The 20,796-nt window shown below is 39.9% G+C and overlaps 1 protein-coding gene across 1 annotated transcript in view; it reads right to left on the minus strand.

Annotated features, from left to right (window-relative positions):
- Window positions 1-20,796, minus strand: part of Rpn5 (regulatory particle non-ATPase 5) — a 247,940-nt gene that overhangs the window by 87,083 nt on the left and 140,061 nt on the right. The window contains exon 6 of the mRNA XM_080283070.1: window positions 1,942-2,166. Within this exon, the coding sequence (XP_080139196.1) occupies window positions 1,942-2,166 (225 nt within the window). The remainder of the gene's footprint in view (window positions 1-1,941; window positions 2,167-20,796) is intronic.

Here is a 20,796-nt window from a genome sequence, read left to right on the forward strand (position 1 = left end):
AAGAGAGTGTATGTGAGTGAGGTGGAGGGGGAAAGAGGGAGGGGGAGGCCGAGGATGAGATGGAGAGATGGGGTGGAGAGGTATATGAGAGAGGGGAGTGTGAGTTGGGAGCAGGGGAGTGAAATGGCGGGGGACAGGGCGACTTGGAGGCGATTTGTTTGTGGCCACCCCAAACAGGATTGAGGCGTCTGGCAATAGATAGATAGATAGAATATAGTGCCCCACGAATCCTCGCTGTCTCCTGAGTCCCATTCCTCCCAGTTCACCTCTTTACAGTTAAAGTCACCCACCAAAATAATATTATTGCTTTTCTCAATTATTTTTGGACCAGGTGAGACCATCATAGCTGTATTCTCCTCAGATTTGGGCCATTATGAACCATTGGTTCCATACTGGATGTATGCTACCGTACTACAGCAGTATATTGGATTATAATTGATGGTCTGTGTCTTGGGTGCAAAACGTCTTGGACAAACCCATCTTGGACACAAGGGTACTGTACATATGCATTGTTTTATTATCAAATTTTTTATTAAAGTCAACAGATCTATGCTCAAAACTGAGTGTTTGATTGAAATAGGAAGCTTCAAGAACCATGATATACAACATGGGGCTTAAAACTGACCCCTGCCACATGCCAGCATTCATGGTACTCTCATCACTCAAACCTCCACTCACTCTCAGCTGAGAGCAAGTACCCTCATACAATGCCATAACCACTCTAACCAGGCACTCCTCAATCCACTTCACTAACTCCTTCAGAACTTGATCAAAAGCCTTCTCCAAATCAACAACAAAAAATTACAGCTCTTCACTAACTCCTTCAGAACTTCATCAAAGGCCTTCTCCAAATCAACAAAAACAAATTACAGCCCTCTCTTTCTCCCCATATATGTTTCCTTTAGCTGTCAGGCAATGGATATTGCATCAGTGGTATCTATGCTTGCCAAAAACTCAAACTGCATCTCATCAATACTTGCTTTCGCCTGTATCATACCTTACAGGACTCTCTCCATTAGCTTCACTTTTTTTACACAAAAATGATGCCAAGCTTTCTCACTGCAAATCCCTATACAGTACTAGGGCTGACCATGGTAACACTGATGTTTTCTATGGACTGGAAGTTAAATAAAGTCCAGCAGCTGCTGGAAGCTACTGGGAAAAAAAAAATTTGTGATGTACAATAAGACCTATACCAATGTGAAAGTCTCAGCTTGGACTTTGTGTAGAGTCACTCAGAAAAAAGATCACCAAATGACTACATGTGGGCTGAATGTTTCCTGTCTAAAAACGATAACTGTGTGTCTAATTACCAAACCTGTAGCCAAACTTCACTCACAAGGTAACAGTGAATGGTCAATGGTAACTGCACATCTACTGACTTTACCAACACCAAATACAACTCACAAAGAAACCACTCTGCTTTTCATGCAATGTAGCCTCCCATACCACATCACATTCATCCACAACATGCACTTCTCACAACACTTACAGTCCTTCAACATAATCTCAACAAATGAGCTCTGGCAGTGGCCAGTCAAAGTTGCTGATTCTCTACATTCCACTGGGTTCACAATGAGATAAGCTTGGGGTAACAACAACAACTACAACAACAAGACTGGTTCTGCATCTATAACTCTTCACACATGCCTAGAGTAACTAAACTTTGGATTAAGTACCTGGATAGTTTAAAACTTCATTCTGAGTATCAACTGCCCCAGATTTCACTGTAATCCTGGTTGTAAACCTGGGATCATGTTCAAAACAACTTAGTTTGGGGTTAAGAATGCTGTGTCATTATTTGGCTCTAACAGTACTGTACCTGAATTTTACTGACTGCATCATAATGGTAAATGACTCAATCCGGCAAAGGTTGCCTTTAAACACAATCCCTTTTATTTATAGCAATGATCTCTCTTACCCACATCCTTTCCTTCTTACCTGTACAGTGGGATCTCCTCTAGAGTCTTATCCTCCTTGATGCGATGTAACAAGTCACTCTGTTCATTGTCGTAAGGTGCGAGAATAACAAAGAGGACCACGTGCCTCAGGACACGCTTCTTTTCCTCTTCACTGTCCTGTACTGACTTGGTTTCATATATGGCTCGGTAGTGTCGACAGATGCTCAGGAAAGAACTCTCATGGCTATCCAACTCGATCATCAGGCTGCAATGGAAATGAAAATTAATCTACCTACTGAACCCTGCACAACAGTAGTTTTCTGCATCTGTTTTGGTTATAAACTAAGAGACTACAACCTACTTCAACAAACCTCTCGAGGGTGGCTGGGACACTAGGATTTTGCTTTGGTAACTGTCTGATGACTGTTATTCAACTGACACACACATTCCAAGACATAAATAAATTAAAATATAAATAAATAAACAAAATCAAAAATAATATGACACTTGGACCTCCATCCTCTGCATTCTTAGAGCTCAGGAAAAAGGGCAGACTTATATGGCTGTGTGAAATATGAGGGGTGTCAATGATGAATGAAAGAAAGGTGAAGTAGTGAATATGTTCAAGGATAGTTGGTATGATGTGATGTGTGAAATAATTGAGGTGCTGCTGTTGCTTAAGACAGGTCTGTCTGGCCAAGCAGCCAGTCAACCACAGGTATGTGATTGCTTCTGTGTGACCATCTTACAGCTAAAGTACAGTACATACACCATGTCTGGAACCAACACCCCCTTGTGGTAGACAGGTACTCACAAGGGTTGGACCACAGTCTTTCCCCAAGGTGCTATGTAGGAAATTTGAGGTTTGGCACCTGGGTCAATATCACAACTGCCTTTCTCTATCCAGGGTACACAGCACCACCTTATCAGCATTAAAACAAGGGAGTGAAGCTGATAAGTGGAAGGGAGTGAAGTTCGTAAGATGGGATATGTGCATGTGTGGACAAACTGAACCATGAGATGCTTTGCTGATGAATGACGAATGGCAGATAGGAATCTATCTAACTATAACCAAATGCCATGATCCCATAAAGGGTGGCCATTTGACTCTGGGTTAGTTGTTTTATGGGGAGAAGCACTAACCCTCCGTCAATCCACTTAGGGCCGTACTATAAACACTAAACGCCAGTACTGCCGAATGTGAGCATCTGACATTCCTGTGTCTTGTATAATAAATAAATAAATAGTTCACACCAGATATTCATCTGCTGGTTATGGTGTAAAATAGTACAGTCATCCCTTAACATCCACGGTTTTAACATACACGATTTTGAATATCCGCGGATGGCTACAGAAAATAAAAAAAATCTCACTGAACTCTACTGACACTGTAACATTATCCCTGGCAAAGTTCTAGGATGTTTTAGTACAGTAATGGCATTATCCAGTGAATGAAATATACTGTAACACTCTTCCTTTTGGAGGGAGCTGGGATGAGCACAGTGGTCAGAAGAGGCCATGCAGGAGTACACAGTTAATTATTTTTAACTTTTAGTGTTCTTGTATTAAATAAAGTAGTAATTTAGTGTTCCTGTATTAAATAAAGTGGTTGTAAACATGCACATACGGTTTTTCTTTAGTTATATAAGGAAATGGGGGGTCTAGAGGTGTTTTTAAGGGAGGGCAGCAGATATCTGCGGATTTTTAACATTCAAGGGTGTCTCGTATCTAACCTCCGCGGATGTTAAGGAATGACTGTGTTGGAATGTGACAGGTGTATAAACGCCACTAGAGACACCCCTTTCATGTAACAAACTTATACATTCATAAATATGATAGCTGGTTTTTCCATTAAAAAACACTGAATAACTAGGGAATAAAATTTTTCTTGGCAGGCTAAAAAATATGAGATATCCAGGGCTGTTCAGAAAATTTTACAAGACTAAATGTTTCTGCAGTGAATACAAGTAAACAAAACTTGCCGTGTGGTCGGGTTGCAACACGGTGCACGGTAAATGGATTTATAATAATACATTGTCCTCTGAAGTTAATTTCACAGTACCTGTGGAATTTCTCAACAGATTTTTGAAACGGCGGCAATATCAGAGTTTGTGTGTTAGCCAGATCCGTGCTGTAGTTATCACATTTGAGGGGAACCCTATAAGTTTCTGCCTCAGTCTAGTCGAACATGTGACATTTGGCAGCGGAAAGTGATTAAATAAATGATTTTTTTTTTTCCAGATAATGGGGAGCTTCTTGAAGTACATCACATGCAATTCAAGTGTATACAGTAGTTGATCAGCGGCTGCGGCTAAAATAATGAAAGTATCTAAGCCTTGGCCACCCCGTTTCTGGGATACATGGCGTCTGGCAATTGATTGATTGATTGAACAGTACTCAGTTGGGTACAGTACAACTTTCCCCCCATATATGAGGCTAAATAAAAATATAACTTATAAGCAGATTATATTTAAAATATTATATTACATGACAGAAATTACAGATATCAGAGGTAGGTCAGTGTTGGTAAATGGTTAGTTTGCAGTGCATTTTTCATCAGCAACAGTGCTCCTTTACACTTAAGACAGAGAATGGGTAAAAAAGATATACAAATTTTTCATTAGTACTAAGAACTAAATACAATCACGTAAAGTCTTTATTGAAATATGCAATTCGTTTTTGCACCAATATAATACGTTGATTTAATTAAGATATAGTTAGGTAAAGTTACCAGATATAAATGAATTGGTTGGCTAGGATGATGACTGAAATAACTACCTATTTCAATCAAACACTCAGTTTTGAGCATAGATCTATTGACTTTAATAAAAAATTTGATAATAAAACAATGCATATGTACAGTACCCTTGTGTCCAAGATGGGTTTGTCCAAGACGTTTCGCACCCAAGACACAGACCATCAATTATAATCCAATATACTGCTGTAGTACAGTAGCATACATCCAATATGGAACCAATGGTTCATAATGGCCAAAATCTGAGGAGAATACAGCTATGATGGTCTCACCCGGTCCAACATAGCTCCCAAGCCTGGGAAAGTGACGTGGTTGCAATGTTGTCCAATGAAATATTGGCATCTGATCACGTGATAAGCAGGCGGGGGTTCCTTTTGGCTCACTCTCCAGAGCGTAGTGGACACACTGCATGTTGCACTCAGCATTTGCTCCTAGGTTATTGCCTCTCCTTATGTAACCATGCCTAGGAAACCATCTGTTAACCCCTTAAAGTGCCACCATCCACCTCAGGCTACTAAGCTGGAGATATCTGAGCTACTAAGCTGAAGATAACAAGCTCAGAAACACACACTTTCAAGGTGAGGAAATTTGTTTGGGTGTCAAAATAGGTCTTGGCTGATGTTTTTAGGGGCACTTTTTGAAGATTTTGTGACAATAATAATTTTTTCCCTCAGGCAACAATATTACCGTCTTGGACACGAGGGTAGTGTAGCTAGTACAAAAAATAGTTTTAGATGAAAAATGACAGTTATTGTAATGGAGCAGATGGGTGTAGAAAAGGCAGGGAATATTGGTTTGGGTGAAAAGGTTATATCAAAGCATGAAGGAGAAGTTAAGCAGTGCCTGTGACAAAAAGGAAATACAGTACAGTAAACCCTCTATAATTTGGATTAACTGGGGGGAACCCTATGTCAAATTATCCAAAAATCCATATTATTGGAGATGATGCTTGCCTCTATCCCCAAATCACACCCACGCTCACTAAAACATGGCTTTTTCACAAAAAACATTGAACAGTACAGTATATTATTACTTTAAACTCAAAGAGTGCACAATACAATAAATAAAATAGTGTCAAACCTTGACACTGAAGTCTTGCAACACAGTAGTAGAGTACAGTACACTTAACTGTACCAAAGGCACTGTACAGTTCTTAAAAATTACATTTATTACTACACTTATCACTACAAAAACTGTTCACGTCCACTTCACTAAAGTATCTGTTTACGTCCACTTATCACTAAAGTAACTGTTCATGTCCACTTATTACTAACTGTACACATCCACTTGCACTACAGTACTGTACTTGTCAACGAGAACTAACTGTCCTCAAAAATTTCCTCTGGCACCTCAGGTGTAGCCCTGGGAATTATCACAGTTAGGTCCTTGGTGCTGGACTTGTCTCGCGTAATTCGAACTCCTATCTGAATTAAAATTATTTGTCTGGTGGTCAAAAAAGATCCGAATTAACCAGTTTCCGAATTATACGGGTTCAAATTAGTTTTTTTTTTTTTTTTTTTTTTTGTGACTGACTCTGGGCATAGGCTTATGGGTTTACCGAAATGAGATAAATATTTAGTGAAGGAGAGCAAGAATGTGAATAGTTGAGGAGAAAGCTAGGAAAACAGAACTGTATGCAGTCTGAAAATGTATAAAACAGACCTGGATATACAGAAGTGGAATGATTTCTGGGAAATGATGTAAGATTTATCTAGAAGACTGGGATAGAAAAAGAAAAATGTACTCTATCAAGTAACATAAATCACTGCACACTGTTTGAAGGGAAATGTAATAATCAAGAGTATGAATCCAATAGTGGTATAATTACTGAGCTTGAATGGAAATTTACTTGTAATAACCAAAAAAGGGAAGGTGGCAAAAATATGGGGAAGAAACTATAGCCAAATACACATAGAAACTGAATGTACAGCCGTGTCAGATGTGTGCTCTGTCACGGCTGTACATTCAGTTTCTGATAACCTATATTTTCCAACATGTTCTGCTGGTCATAGCTGGATGACAGGTGTGGAAAGAAACTGCTGGGAAATAAATGAAGAGTGTTTGTGCATCCCTTATGTGATGGTACTGAAATGAATGTCACCATTCAACCAGCTCGTACAGAAGCATACTAAAAATAACTCTGTAATAACTATATACAGTAAAAGCTTGGTTAACCAGAATGTATGGGGATTCTTCCATTTCGGATATGGAATTTTCCGGATAACCGAATGTTACTCTTAGAAGTTTCTGACCTTGCCCTTGGCAATGAAATTACCATTTTGGGTGTTGAATGGTTATTGCATTCTGCCCGGACTGACGACGCTGGTCTAGAATGCGAGCTGTTTGCGGAATCATTTAATCTCACCCAGCTGATAAAGCAACCAACCAGAATACCTGATAATCCTGACCATAATGCCCATCTCTTGGATTCATTCTTGACAAATAATCCAGATCAATACAGGACAGAGGTACTGTCACCACTTGGATCCTCTGACCACAATCTCATCAAAGCCTCATTAGTTAACCCTCCTGCATCTCCCCATTCTGAACCTGTCAGGGTGACCCGATGGCACTTTGACAAGGCAGACTGGGATGGATTTAGAAATTATCTTGCTGATGTTCCATGGCAGTCTTTCTTCTCTAGTGATCCCAATTCTACCCAGTCCCACATTTGTGACTTAATACTAGCTGGTATGGATTTATTCATACCAAGTCAACAATTCACTAAAAGATCAAACTCTCCAAAATGGTTTGATGGCAATTGTGCCAGAGCAACAGCCCAAAAGTCATTAGCACATAACTCTAACTTAAAATCAAAAACATATGAATCACTCTCCCAATTTAAAATTGCTAGAAATCATGCAAAAGCTGTATTAAATCTATCTAAATCAAACTTTCTTCAAAAGCAAGCATCATAACTACTTAACAACCCTAATGACAATAGAATGTTCTGGTCAACTCTTAATTTTTTCAATAATAACTTTAACAAGTCATCTTCCATTCCCCCACTAAAATCTTCAGATGGTAATGTTACAAATGACCCACATGGGAAAGCAGATATCTTTGCTAGTACCTTTGCCAGAAACTCTACCATAGATGATACCAGCCAGAATGTCTCAGTACTGGAACTTGATTCTCCCGAAATTGCCCCACTTAAAATACAGACAAGATACGTAAAATCTATCCTAGACAATTTACCTACCAACAAAGCTCCAGGCCCAGATGGAATTCCGCCAATTGTTTTGAAAAAGTGTTCCCCTGAACTTGCCTCTGTCCTAGCTAAATTATTCAGACTATGCATACATACTTCTTTATTCCCAAATTCATGGAAAGAAGCCAATATCCACCCAGTTCCGAAGAAAGGAAGTTCGTCTGACCCCTCCAATTACAGACCAATGGCTGTCACATCTTCTCTTGGTAAGGTACTTGAAACTTTAATTAATAAGCATATTGTTAAACATCTTGAATCCAACAACTTAATTAGTGATAGACAATACGGTTTTCGCCACGAAAGATCCACCATTGAAATACTCAATCTCTTAACTCATACCATCCATCAATCAATTGATCTTTTTGGAGAAACTCATGCAGTAGCTCTTGATATCTCTAAAGCTTTCGACAGAGTATGGCACCGTTCCCTGCTGTTCAAACTCCCTTGCTATGGACTAACGTCTTTTGTTCCTTTGATTTCTTCTTATCTTAGTGACAGGAAAATAAGAGTAAAAGTAGATGATGTATATTCGAATTTCCACTCCATTAACGCCGGCGTGCCGCAGGGATCAGTTCTGGCGCCAACCCATTTCTGGTTCATATTAAAGATCTCTTATCTGTCACTCACAATCCCATTCACTCATATGCAGATGACTGAACACTACATAGTTCATTCACACTCAGACATCCATTTACAAAGTCTAATATCTCTACCTCTCAACTCAGTACAGCCATCTCCATAAATCAAGATCTATCTACAATCAGTGAATCGGGACAAAACAACCTTGTCTCTTTTCTATCTATCTATCTATCTATCTATTGCCAGACGCCTCAATCCCGTTTGGGGTGGCCACAAACAAACCGCCTCCAAGTCGCCCTGTCCCCCGCCATCTCACTACCCTGCTCCCAACTCACACCCCCCTCTCTCATATACCTCTCCACCCCATCCCTCCATCTCATCCTCGGTCTCCCCCTCCCTCTTCCACCCTCCACCTCACTCACATACACTCTCTTCGTCAGTCTTTCACCCTCCATCCTCTCCACATGGCCAAACCACCTCAGTGTGTTCCTCACAACGCTTCCTATCACATCCACATCAACACCACAACGCTCCTTTATATCCTCATTCGTCAGCCTGTCTCTCCACGTGACTCCACAAGCTCCTCTTAAATAACTCATTTCCACTGCTCTCACTCTTGACTTGTGTCCTTCCAACAACGTCCAAGCTTCACTTCCGTACGTTAGAGTTGGTATCACAATACTGTCATGTAGTAACTTTTTACTTCCATGCTCACTTCCCTGTTTCTTATCACTGCTTTCAAGGAACCAGCAACCTTTCTTCCCTGCTGTACCCTTTCAAGCACTTCACCCTCCAAACCTCCATCCTTACTCATCACACTACCCAAATACTTAAACGTGCTCACATTTTCCAATTCCTCACCATCCAACCTCGCTATACATTCACTGACTTCACCTCTCTCAAAGACCATCACTTTACTCTTCCCTACATTCACCTTTAGGTTCCGTTTCTTACACTCTCTCAAACTCATCCACCAAGCCTTGCAGCTCCCCTTCATCTTCACTCAACAACACAGTATCATCTGCAAACAACAGTACAGGGAGTTTCCAAACACTATCCTCTCTCACCAGGGCCACTCCAACATCCACTACCCTACCTTGTACCTCTTTTATTACCCCATCCATGTACAGATTGAACAACCATGGAGACATGACACATCCTGTTTCAAACCAACTTTCAAAGAAAAATTCACTTAGTTCACCATCCACACGCACTGCAGCCTTAGCACCATCATACATACTCTTCACAGCATTCAACAACTTCCCATCTACTCCATATATTCTTAACACTTTCCACAATCCTTGTCTATCCACCCTGTCATATGCTTTCTCCAAATCCATGAAACGCATACAACTTCTTTCCCTTCTCTAGAAACTTTTCCACTAAAGATCTAAGAATGAATATCTGATCTACACAACCTCTTCCCTTCCTAAAGCCTCCTGTTCTTCTCCAACTAATTTCTCTGTTCTTTCTCTAACTCTGTCTATAAGTATCCTACCATACACTTTTCCTATTATACTAAGAAGACAAATGCCCCTATGATTACCACACACTTCTTTTTCCCCTTTTCCTTTGTACAAGGGAATAATTATACCTGACTTCCAATCCTCCGGGACTCTACCTTCCTCCCAGGCCAATCTGCACATCTTCCACATCCATTCTACTACTATCTCTCCCCCATGCTTCAGCATCTCACCACACACTCCATCAATTCCTGGGGCTTTACCCGATTTAAGTTTATTCATTTCTTCCACAACCTCTATCCTACTGATTTCTACCTGTCTTCTCACCTCCCTCCTTCTCCCAGCCATTCCCCAGCCTCTTATACTATCATTACTTCCATCCTCTACGTTCAACAATTCCTTAAAGTGTTCTCTCCATCTGCTCACTTTTTCTCCCTTCTCCACTAGTAATCTACCATGTTTATCTTTCACTCCCCTGCTAACTTCACTTCCACCCTGTCTTACTCTTTTCACTTCTCTCCAGAACATTTTCTTACAGTCCCTCCACTTTACACTCAAATTCCTTCCAAATTCCTCATCCACTCTCTTCTTACTCTCTCTTACTAATCTCTTCACCTCTCTCTTCCTTTCCACATATAACTCTCTCTTCTGCCTCTCAACTTCTTCCACGTCCCTATTTCTCATCCATTCATTGTATGCTTTCTTCTTTTGTGCCACAGCCTGTTTCACCTCTTCAGTCCACCACGCTGTTCCTTGCACCCCCCTCCGTCTTCTCTTCCTTCCACACACCACATCACATGCTGCACATATTTCTTCTGTAAATATCTTACACACACCTTCCACGTCTCCCATCTGCTCCAATTCATATTTGCCCAATCGTTCCTCCACTTCTCTCTTATACTCTGCCTTTTTCTCATCCTCTTGTAACCTTTCCACTCTCCTTGCAACTACTCCTTCCTCTCGTCTTTCCCTTCTTCTATTCCTCCATCTCTTTTAATGCTAGTAAAACTAAATATATACGGTTTACTAATAGCCAGATATTACCAGATTCGTACATTACTTTCAGTGCTACTAATATTCCCATCTCCAAAAGTATTGAAATTCTTGATGTCTCACTTAACAGTGCCCTCAGCTGGACCTCTCATGTCAGATCACTTGTTAAAACCGCCTCAAAGAAACTTGGATTATTGTACAGAGTCCGTAACTTCTTCGCCGATGAGCAGTTAGCTATAATTTATAAGAGTCATGTGCGCTCTCAGCTTGAATATTGCTCACCCTTGTGGAATGGTTGTGGAGAGGTTGCATTAAGACAACTAGACAAAATTCAGAATAAGGCTGTTAGAATCATTAACAACCCTGCCATTACATATAAACTACCTCCCCTGCAAGTAAGAAGGAATGTTGCCTCCCTTGCATTATTTTACAGATATTTTTTTGGCCAATGCTCAGACGAAGTTGCGTCCATGGTGCCACCTCTCCATGCCTTCCCTCGTGCTACACGGGCATCTGGTAGCGCTCATGACTGGAATGTCACTCAACCATATTGCAGAACTTCTGCCTAGCAGAATTCTTTCATTCCCCGAACTGCATCTCTCTGGAACACGCTTCCCCAGAGTTGTTTTCCTCCAAATTTCAACCCACAACTGTTCAAGTCTAACTGTTACAGATATGTTATGAACAGAGGACACCAGTAATCTGGTGTATGGATTATTTTTTTTTACTCATTTGTTTTTCCTTCCTCCGTTCTGTTATTTATATATATATATATATATATATATATAAAAATTGAAATACGACCAAACTTGGGACTGAACACAAACCAGCAAACATTACCCAAAATTATCCATCCATCCATCCATCATCCAATCCTATGTTGCCCCATTAGCATATGCTACAGGACAAAATAATTTTTAAAACCTAGCTGCATACACTACTTTATCTTGTACTGTACAGAACTAATCAAGAATTATAGGGGGATCATCAGGCTCATGAGATGAGGATTCAGAGAGTGGAGAAAGAGAAGTGGATGGAACAAGGTCAGGAGCTGAAGAAGTGAAACGAAGAGCGATTTGAATCAGCGACGACCGGTATCCGGAATATTTTCGACCCCATGCTGGATCAAATTTGCGTTCTGGTTATACGGATGTGCCGATGCATCGGATGCTGGTTAATCGAGCTTTTACTGTATCTACGGTACATTGCAGTACAAATTTTGGAACATATGATGTACTGCTACATGAGAAGAGGTGCACATATCTGGATATACTGCGGTGTAGTACCTGACTGGTGAGCTGGCAGGAAACATATCAAGGAAGTCTAAGAAGCACGCAATAATACATTCACTTTGTTCCGATAAATTCCAATCTAGATACTGTATCTTTACTAACCATTTCCTACAAATAATGACAAAGGAGGATAAATTATAATACACACTCAGCCTTGCCAGTATACCAGTACTGTAACTTGCTCACGAATGAATCCTTTGTATGCATTCTAGCGTAATTTTTTATCAACTCTAGTGCATAAATATGTACAGGTATTTCCTACATAAAAGCAGCAGCTAAGAATGGGTCTGGTTTATTAAACAGAAGAAATATTTAAAATTAGTGCACTGTTAGTGCCCATGCAGTGCATTCTCACCCAATCTAGCAACTGTAGTGGCATTCAAACTCCTGAACTGGGTTTTGCCAAGACTGACAGTCCAGATTTTTTATTGTAAGGATGACTGACGCTCAGGAACATCTGACGACTGAACATCGCCGCTGGACCGCCTAAACTCTGGATTTTTATAATACAGACCTTATTGACATACACACAACACATATGGGTCAGTTATATGGTTACCACCCAGCACTGTAATGGTTTCCTGGGTTACAGGAAACTATTTGGCTTGTTGCTCAATGTAAAGCCACCTGAAAAGGAAAGAAGAGTAATAAAAAAGAGACAGAAAACATGGGAGAAATAGGAAGGGAGGAGGGAAGACATAGAAAAAGAATGAGAAAAGTGATGTAAGAAGTAGGCAGCACTACATTAAGTGAATGGATGATGGTCACCACCACCTGCCACTATGAAAGTTATGATTGTGCAGTATCTACTTGAAGTGAAAATGTCAAGTTTAGCTTACGAGTGAAAGTGGCACTGTGCACTGTACAGTAATCCCCCATTTATCCAACACTGCACTGCCCAACATCAATCTTTGTCCAACAAAGGAAAAAATCTGACTGAATAAAAACAATACCCAATTTTCACTTAATTATCTGAGAGCACACGAGGAAACCAAATTTTCAAACCATCTGCTGCTCCCTGCAACACCTCTGCACTACCAACAATGCCCACCAAAACAATGGCCACTGCCCACTCCACCTTAGTCAAAGTGAGCCATCTGATGGAGTTTGGGGCCTCTCTCTCTCTCTCTCTCTCTCTCTCTCTCTCTCTCTCTCTCTCTCTCTTTTTTGAGGAAGAAGGAACAAAAGGCCAAGCCCGCAAAATGCTCCTTCCGAGAAAAAAAAAAAAAAAAATACAAATGAGGGCCAAATTCAAGATCCATTCATTTCGAGATGCCTGGATACAATGTATTTGAAAGACTCGAGATCATCAGAAGTAGAAAATATAGAAAGAGGGAGACATTTCCAGAGATGATCTCTTGTACAAATGAAGGACTGGGAGTAATGGTTAACTCTTGCATTAGAAAGTTGGACAGAAAAGGGATGAGAGTTTGTTGCTAGACGGGTGATACGCGCCCGTCGTAAAGGTGGAGGGATGTAAGCAGACAGTTCAGAGGAGTAGTGACTACTGAAGAAGCGATAGAAATGAGATAAAGAGGCAACAGTGTGGCGAAGGGACAGAAGTTGAAGGGAGCCAGTATGAGGAGGAGAGTTGATGAGATGAATAGCCTTTGACTCCACCCTATTGAGAAGAGCTATATGTGGGAAGCCTCCCCACACACAAGTTGTACTCTAAACAGGGGCATATAAAACAACTGTGCAGGGGTAAAGAAGGCACGGAGTCGGCTTAGCACACCTAATCTCTTGGAAGAAGATTTAACATGAGATGCAATCTGATCTTTCCAAGATAAATCCCGTATGAATGAAACCCCAAGTGTTATGAGTCCATATTATAATTACAAATCATAATAGATAAATAGATAGATAGAGAGACAGATAGAAGCAGCAAGTCAGATGATGAGAAGGTATTGTGTCTGCGAGAATCGAGCAATGCTAAACATGCTTACACACTCTTAACTCAAGGAATGCTTTACAGGCACACGACAGCGCCTCGTGACCATACACACACATACACACATACTCACACACAGGTTTCTAGAACTTTCCAACCACAGTGTAACACACGTGACACGACCCCTGCTATACCAGAATTTAGGAAGCAGAGCTCAGAAGGAGATAGGTCATAGAATTGACAGGTAGTGGAGAGAGTGAAACAAGAAGAGGGGCCCAACTAGACTTACTTATTATATTGTCTCTGTAAGACATACCCTGCTCAACTTAGATTTTCTCTAAAGATAATAAATTAAGATCAACTCACTGTATTCATCTCTAATTCCTACTACAAGAAATCAAGAGTGACATTTGGTGGCCAGCAAATCTATGGACATCGTCTCCGAATCAAAAGCGAATTTCTACAAAAGCAGGCGAGACTCTACAAGATTAGCTTCAGTTCTACAGTGAATTCCTACAAAATACAGCCTACAATGCATAAAGCCTACAAGTCTACAAAACAACTCTATAATCTTCACGTAACTTCAAGCAGCAGCAAGAAAAATATAAAACAAAGCAAGTAAAGAAGAGGAAAGACCAAAGCAACAAGCACACAAAACCCCAACACTCTCTCCCGCCTACCTCCATCGCTGACGCAGAGGTCAAGACACGCAGCAAAACACCAGAGCCACATTTATAACGCGTCTTACTCACCTTTCTTCACCCAGGTTACACATCGCTACTCAGTATTCACCACAGCTACCAGTGTGGGAAGCCGACGTCACCATGTGCTGAGATGACATCACGACGCAAGTTTGCTGACATAGGGCCACGCCAAGCAACGTGTGACTGACACCAGGCACTTCTCACCCACTACTCATTACTCATTATTCACATAGCTCCTACTCATACTCATTTATTTCCACAGTACTGAGTTGGAAATTCGACGTTCTATGCTGAGGTTTGCCTGTGACAGCTGTTAACCACCACAAGCACCAGGCCATGGAATTTCCTGAGTAATATCATCCGTCAACACAGCCCTAGAATTATCAAGAGATATTCAATCAACCCTGTATTTTTCTTCCGAGATCGACAGTTGCATCGACACGCCTCTAAGACCTGTATCAAGTGGGTGAAATTATACTTACTCATTTCTTCTCAGTGCTAAAATTAGGTATATTCAACTCCTTTACTTATTTCTATATATACACTTATACATTCACTATCTATCATTTATTACAACTCATTTACTCATCTATTTAGTTAGGACATAAACAAAAGGCGTATTTCATAACACCATATCTTAATGACAGGGATATTTTCGCCACCACCCACGTTAATACCAGATGAAACACAATTAGCTCCAACAACAGATTCACAATTAGGAGAGCACCAAGGCAACACACCCACTGTACAAACCTCACCACAAACTAAAGACCAAGAAACAAATACGTCAGTTCCAGATGATGAGTGAGAAACCCCCTCTGACGTAGCAAGTGAGGACTTTGTCGCTGACTTGCACACGTATGCCAATACACTTAACAGGGTTCACCATTCTGGCTGGATATATTCCACCATTCCCTCACACAACGATAAACAAGTCCAAATTAAATTAACAGAGCAAACAGTGAAAATGAATAACGAAACAAATACCGCGGATCTAACATCCCCACCTCATGTTTACGTTTACCATGAAGATAAAACTGTCCCAAAATTCTCTGGCACAGAAAAAGATCGCACTGACGTCATTTCATTGGTCAGTCAGTGCGAACAAATGTTCATCAAGCGCCACATACTCGATGAACAAGAGAAAATTGCCATTTTTTCATCTTGCATAAGCCAGGAAAGATGTCCAGCAAGCAATTTATTGCGATCAGACAAGCTCCTCAAGGCTAGGACATATGATGAATTTAAAACTGAATTTTTGAAGAAATTTTCTGAAGGTATGAACTTCTTGCCAGGTATAATTCCAGAATTACATAAGATTGTAGATATTGTAAGGGAGCACACTACAAACCATGTGCTCAGTGATATAACTGCTGATGTCTCCACAATCAAAAGAACATTGTTAGTTACTTTGGAAAACTCAAATTGGATAACAGATGATGGAAAGATGTCCCCAGACCTCGTCGTGGACATCATTGGTTATGTAGCTGCCTTGTGTAAATTACCTGATAGGACCCTTAAGATCGCCAAGACGATCGCGTACACCCCAGGCATGTGCTTACTAGACTTAATGAATGAGGTAGAGATGCAGTGCAGTAAAGCAGGTATGGTCGACACACCCGCACATTCTAGTAGAATGAGAGTACCTGAGACAGTATCGGCTGTGAAAACATCTACACCGACCCCAAACAGAGAACAAAATCGATCGCGACATGAAAGCAGGCAGAGCAAACAACCAAACGTGACGAGGGTTCGATCACAAACACCAGGCTACAGGCAGTTTCATAAGTTTTCGCGCAGCCTGAGCAGGTCTCGGGCCATAAACAACACTACTTATGGGAAGTCACCTCGTAGGTCACAGTCAAGAGATAGGTCCATTCTATGTCATTATTGTGCAAAGCCAGGACACACAAGGTATGAATGCTTTATCAAGGCAAAAGAGGATAGACAAAAGACACAAGGATTGGTCCTTACTGTAGGCATCAAAGATACCAAGGGCACTGGACCAGTGACTGCAAAACAGTAGAAAAAATTGTGTCCATGTTCAAATCGGGGGAAGACCAAGTCATGACCAAAAACGAACAAACGTAAAGAAAAGCAAGTCTAAAATTAACATAGGAGGCATGTTGGGAAATGAGTGTATCTTGATACCAGCTGTATGTAAGGATCAAAACATTTCCTTATTTTTAGATACAGGCTCTCCAGTGAACTTAATAACACATGAAGAAATAAATAGAATTCTTAGAAATAAGAAGAAAGTGACTTTTCTGAAAGAGGCTGATTTAGATTTATATATGGTAGATGGAAAAAAAATTACAGTGAAAGGTATGATAAGGTTAAATATCAGTTTCACAGAGACTACAAGACCATTCTCCGCATTTTTCTTTATCGTTGAAAACTTAGCAATTAAAGCTCATACGTTACTGGGCTTAAGATCCATGAGAGCAGAGAACATAACTATACTCCCACAAATGAAGGAAACAGACTTTGACAATTAATTCATAGAGGAAATACCATCAGAGCCCTCACCGATTAGTAAAAGAGAAACAAAAAGAATTGGTAATGTTAAAGGCTTAAACAAACATACACAAACAGATAAGTACAGTATATAGATCCACTCCCACCACCAGCCCCAGCCCCCAGAATTAGTGACCCAGATAACAGTACTGATTTATCGGTTTTTCCAGCCCATCTCACCAATGATTTAGTTATACCACCTAATTCCTATATGAAAGTTACCATAAAGAGCAAATTACGGAATAGTACTGTTCTTGTCTTAGAAGAATTATGTAAAGTAAAGGGATTGTCAGTAGAAAACGCATTATGTCAGATGAACGACGAAGGGCAAACTCAGATATTCATAATTAATCACATGAATGGGGAAGTTCAGTTGAAAAAGGGGACTTGCATAGTTAATATTGAAAAATGTCCCGTCCCTGTGAAGGAAATAGTTATAGCTGAAGTGACAAGTGAGATAATATCTACGGATAGAGAAAGCATAAAAGAGAATTTAATTCATCCAGGTGAATTTGAAGAAGAAAATGATTTGTTAACCCTGCTGGAAACACACAGGGACACCGTAGCATTCCCCGGAGAACAATTAGGGTGTACTCACCTGATTAATCAAAAGATTAATGTGCACCCAGAAACACCACCAATTTTCGTACCAGCTTACCGCATCCCTCACTCTCAACGTACACTTGCAAATCAGTATGTCAATGAAATGTCAAAACTTGGAATTATTGAGCCTTCAGTCTCCCCGTGGAATGCCCCATTATTCTTTGTGCCCAAACAAAATGGAGAAATGCGTGCGGTAGTAGATTACCGTAAACTAAACAATCACACAATCCCAGACCGATTTCCCATGCCATTGCTAAGCGACATTCTACAGAATATTGGACCTTAGAATAACATGTTCTCAACCATCGATCTCCTAAACTGCTATTATCAGATACCGATTTCAGAGGAGTCACGTAAATACACTGCCTTTTCCACAAACAAAGGCCATTACCAATATACAGTACAAGGATGCCGATGGGACTGAGGACAGCCCCAGGCACATTCCAGCGTCTTATGAATTATGTATTGTCCGGAATTTTAGGACAAGGAATATTTGTTTATCTTGACGATATTATAATCGCAACGAAGAATATTACAGATCATCTCAAGAAATTAGACTTACTCTTACAAAAGTTTAGTGATGCTGATTTAAAAATTAAGCTTTCTAAATGCAAATTTTGCTTTAAGGAAATAAATTTCTTAGGCCACAAATTAAGTTCTAATGGCATTCACACCACTGATGACAAAATACAGGAAGTGAGAGATTTTCCTGAACCCACTACGACTGACGAAGTTAGACAATTTTTAGGTCTTGCTGGGTACTATAGGTCATTCGTACCACAATTCTCTCATATAGCCTTTCCTCTATTCCAACTACTCAAAAAAGATGCTATATTCCAATGGGAAGAAGAACAAAAATGGGCATTTAACAATCTACAAATTAAACTAACAAATGCACCTTGTTTAGCATATCCGGATTACACAAAATCATTTCTTATTTGTACAGACGCATCAGTTAAGGGATTAGGGGCTGTACTGATGCAGGAAGATAAAAGAGGAAAGAATCAAGCAATTGCATTTGCCAGCAGACAAACAAAAGGTGCAGAGAAAAATTATTGCACTACAGACTTAGAGGCACTTGCAGTGGTTTTTGCATTACAAAAGTTTCGTGATTTGGTATATGGTTACGAAATCCACTTATTCACCGACCATAAACCACTAGTGGGTATGTTTAAAGAAAAACTCCTTTCTGGGAGGAGAGCAAGATGGAAATGTACAGTTGAAAACTACAATGTACAAATTCATTATATACAAGGTAAAATGAACATAGTAGTTGACGCATTATCTAGGAACCCGAACACAATTCAGGTCGTGGCATTAGATCTCAAAGGAAATATCCCAAACCACGATGATATCGCAAAAGCACAAAGACTTGACCCAATATGGCCTAAAGTTATATACAAATTAGAAAGTGGAGATAACATACACTTACCCAAACTGCATGTACCACTCGAACAATTCACAATGGTCAATAATACATTATACAAGATTAACTCTAAACAACCAAAACGCTAAAGAAATACTAACCAGTTGGTAGTACCTAATGACATGATACCCCAAGTATTACGAACAATACATGATAGCCCACATGCAGGATATCCTGGAAAGGATAAGACATTCAAACAAGCCCAGCTGTTATATTACTGGCCTTCATTACGAAAAGATATAAACAATCACATAGACAGATGCGAATCATGTGCAAAACACAAAGGATACCCAATCACACCTGCACCGATGGGTAATTACCCTGTACCACATCAACCATGGGATGTTGTTGCTGCTGATTTACTCAAGATGCCATTATCATACAATAATAACCTATACCTATTCGTAGCAACGGATCATTTTTCCCGTTATGTCGTTTTAGCTCCAATTAAAGATAAGACAGCAGAGACAGTAGCAAAGGTAATAACAGATAATGTAATATGCCACTTTACTACCCCAAAGGTACTAATAAGTGATAATGGGGGAGAATTTAATTCCGAGAGCTTACAAGAAATACGTAAACAATACAACATCAAAAAGGTTAACGTTTTAGCCTATCACCCAGCATCTAATGGGTTAGTAGAGAGACAAAACAAAAAAGTATTAGATGTGCTACGACACATTCCCAGTGAAAATTATGCAAGCTGGGATGATTGGATTCCCAGAGTAGAAGCCTCAATTAATGGATCTATAAATAAATCCATAGGTGACACACCACATTTCATTATATATGGGACAGATAAAAAACTACCATATGAGCTCCTAGAAGGTGACAGTCTGCCCATATACAATTACGATGATTACTCTAAACTCCGTTTACGTGAATTCCAGGACATACACAAAAGAGTCAAAAAACAATTAAAGATGTCCAAGGAAGAAATGACGGAAGCATTTAACAAGAAGGCAAGAGATTCACCTATCAGCTTAGGAGACATTGTTTATGGTATCGTTCATACGAGAGACAATAAATTACAGTATCCCCAAAATTTGAGGGCCCATACAGAGTAATTAACATAAAAGCAAACAAAGTTTTACTTAAGTCACTGTCAACTGGCGAAGAGAAACAAGTTCATATTGACGATTTAAAACGAGTTTCAAGGGAATTATCCAATAATTATTCAGCATCAGATACAACCGAACACGCGAACATACCTCATGAAACCAAGCAAGAAAACAACAATGATTACAAAAAGAAATTAAGGTCATATACCAAACAATCAAACATAGGTGCAACTGTTCCCATAAAATCTACAGTACATCATTTACAAGAATTAAATATCGATTTAAACTCCTTCTATAAATGAAATAACAATCAACCGTAACGCACATCATCACTATCATCGACCACAGCATGACCATATTAGGAAATTCATAGATTTTTTTTTTTTCGGTAGGTAGCGAT

The sequence above is a fragment of the Coenobita brevimanus genome, chromosome 96 (genome assembly GCF_032717465.1).
Source record: "Coenobita brevimanus isolate Jiangsu-jjx chromosome 96, ASM3271746v2, whole genome shotgun sequence".
In the NCBI taxonomy this organism is placed as follows: domain Eukaryota; kingdom Metazoa; phylum Arthropoda; class Malacostraca; order Decapoda; family Coenobitidae; genus Coenobita; species Coenobita brevimanus.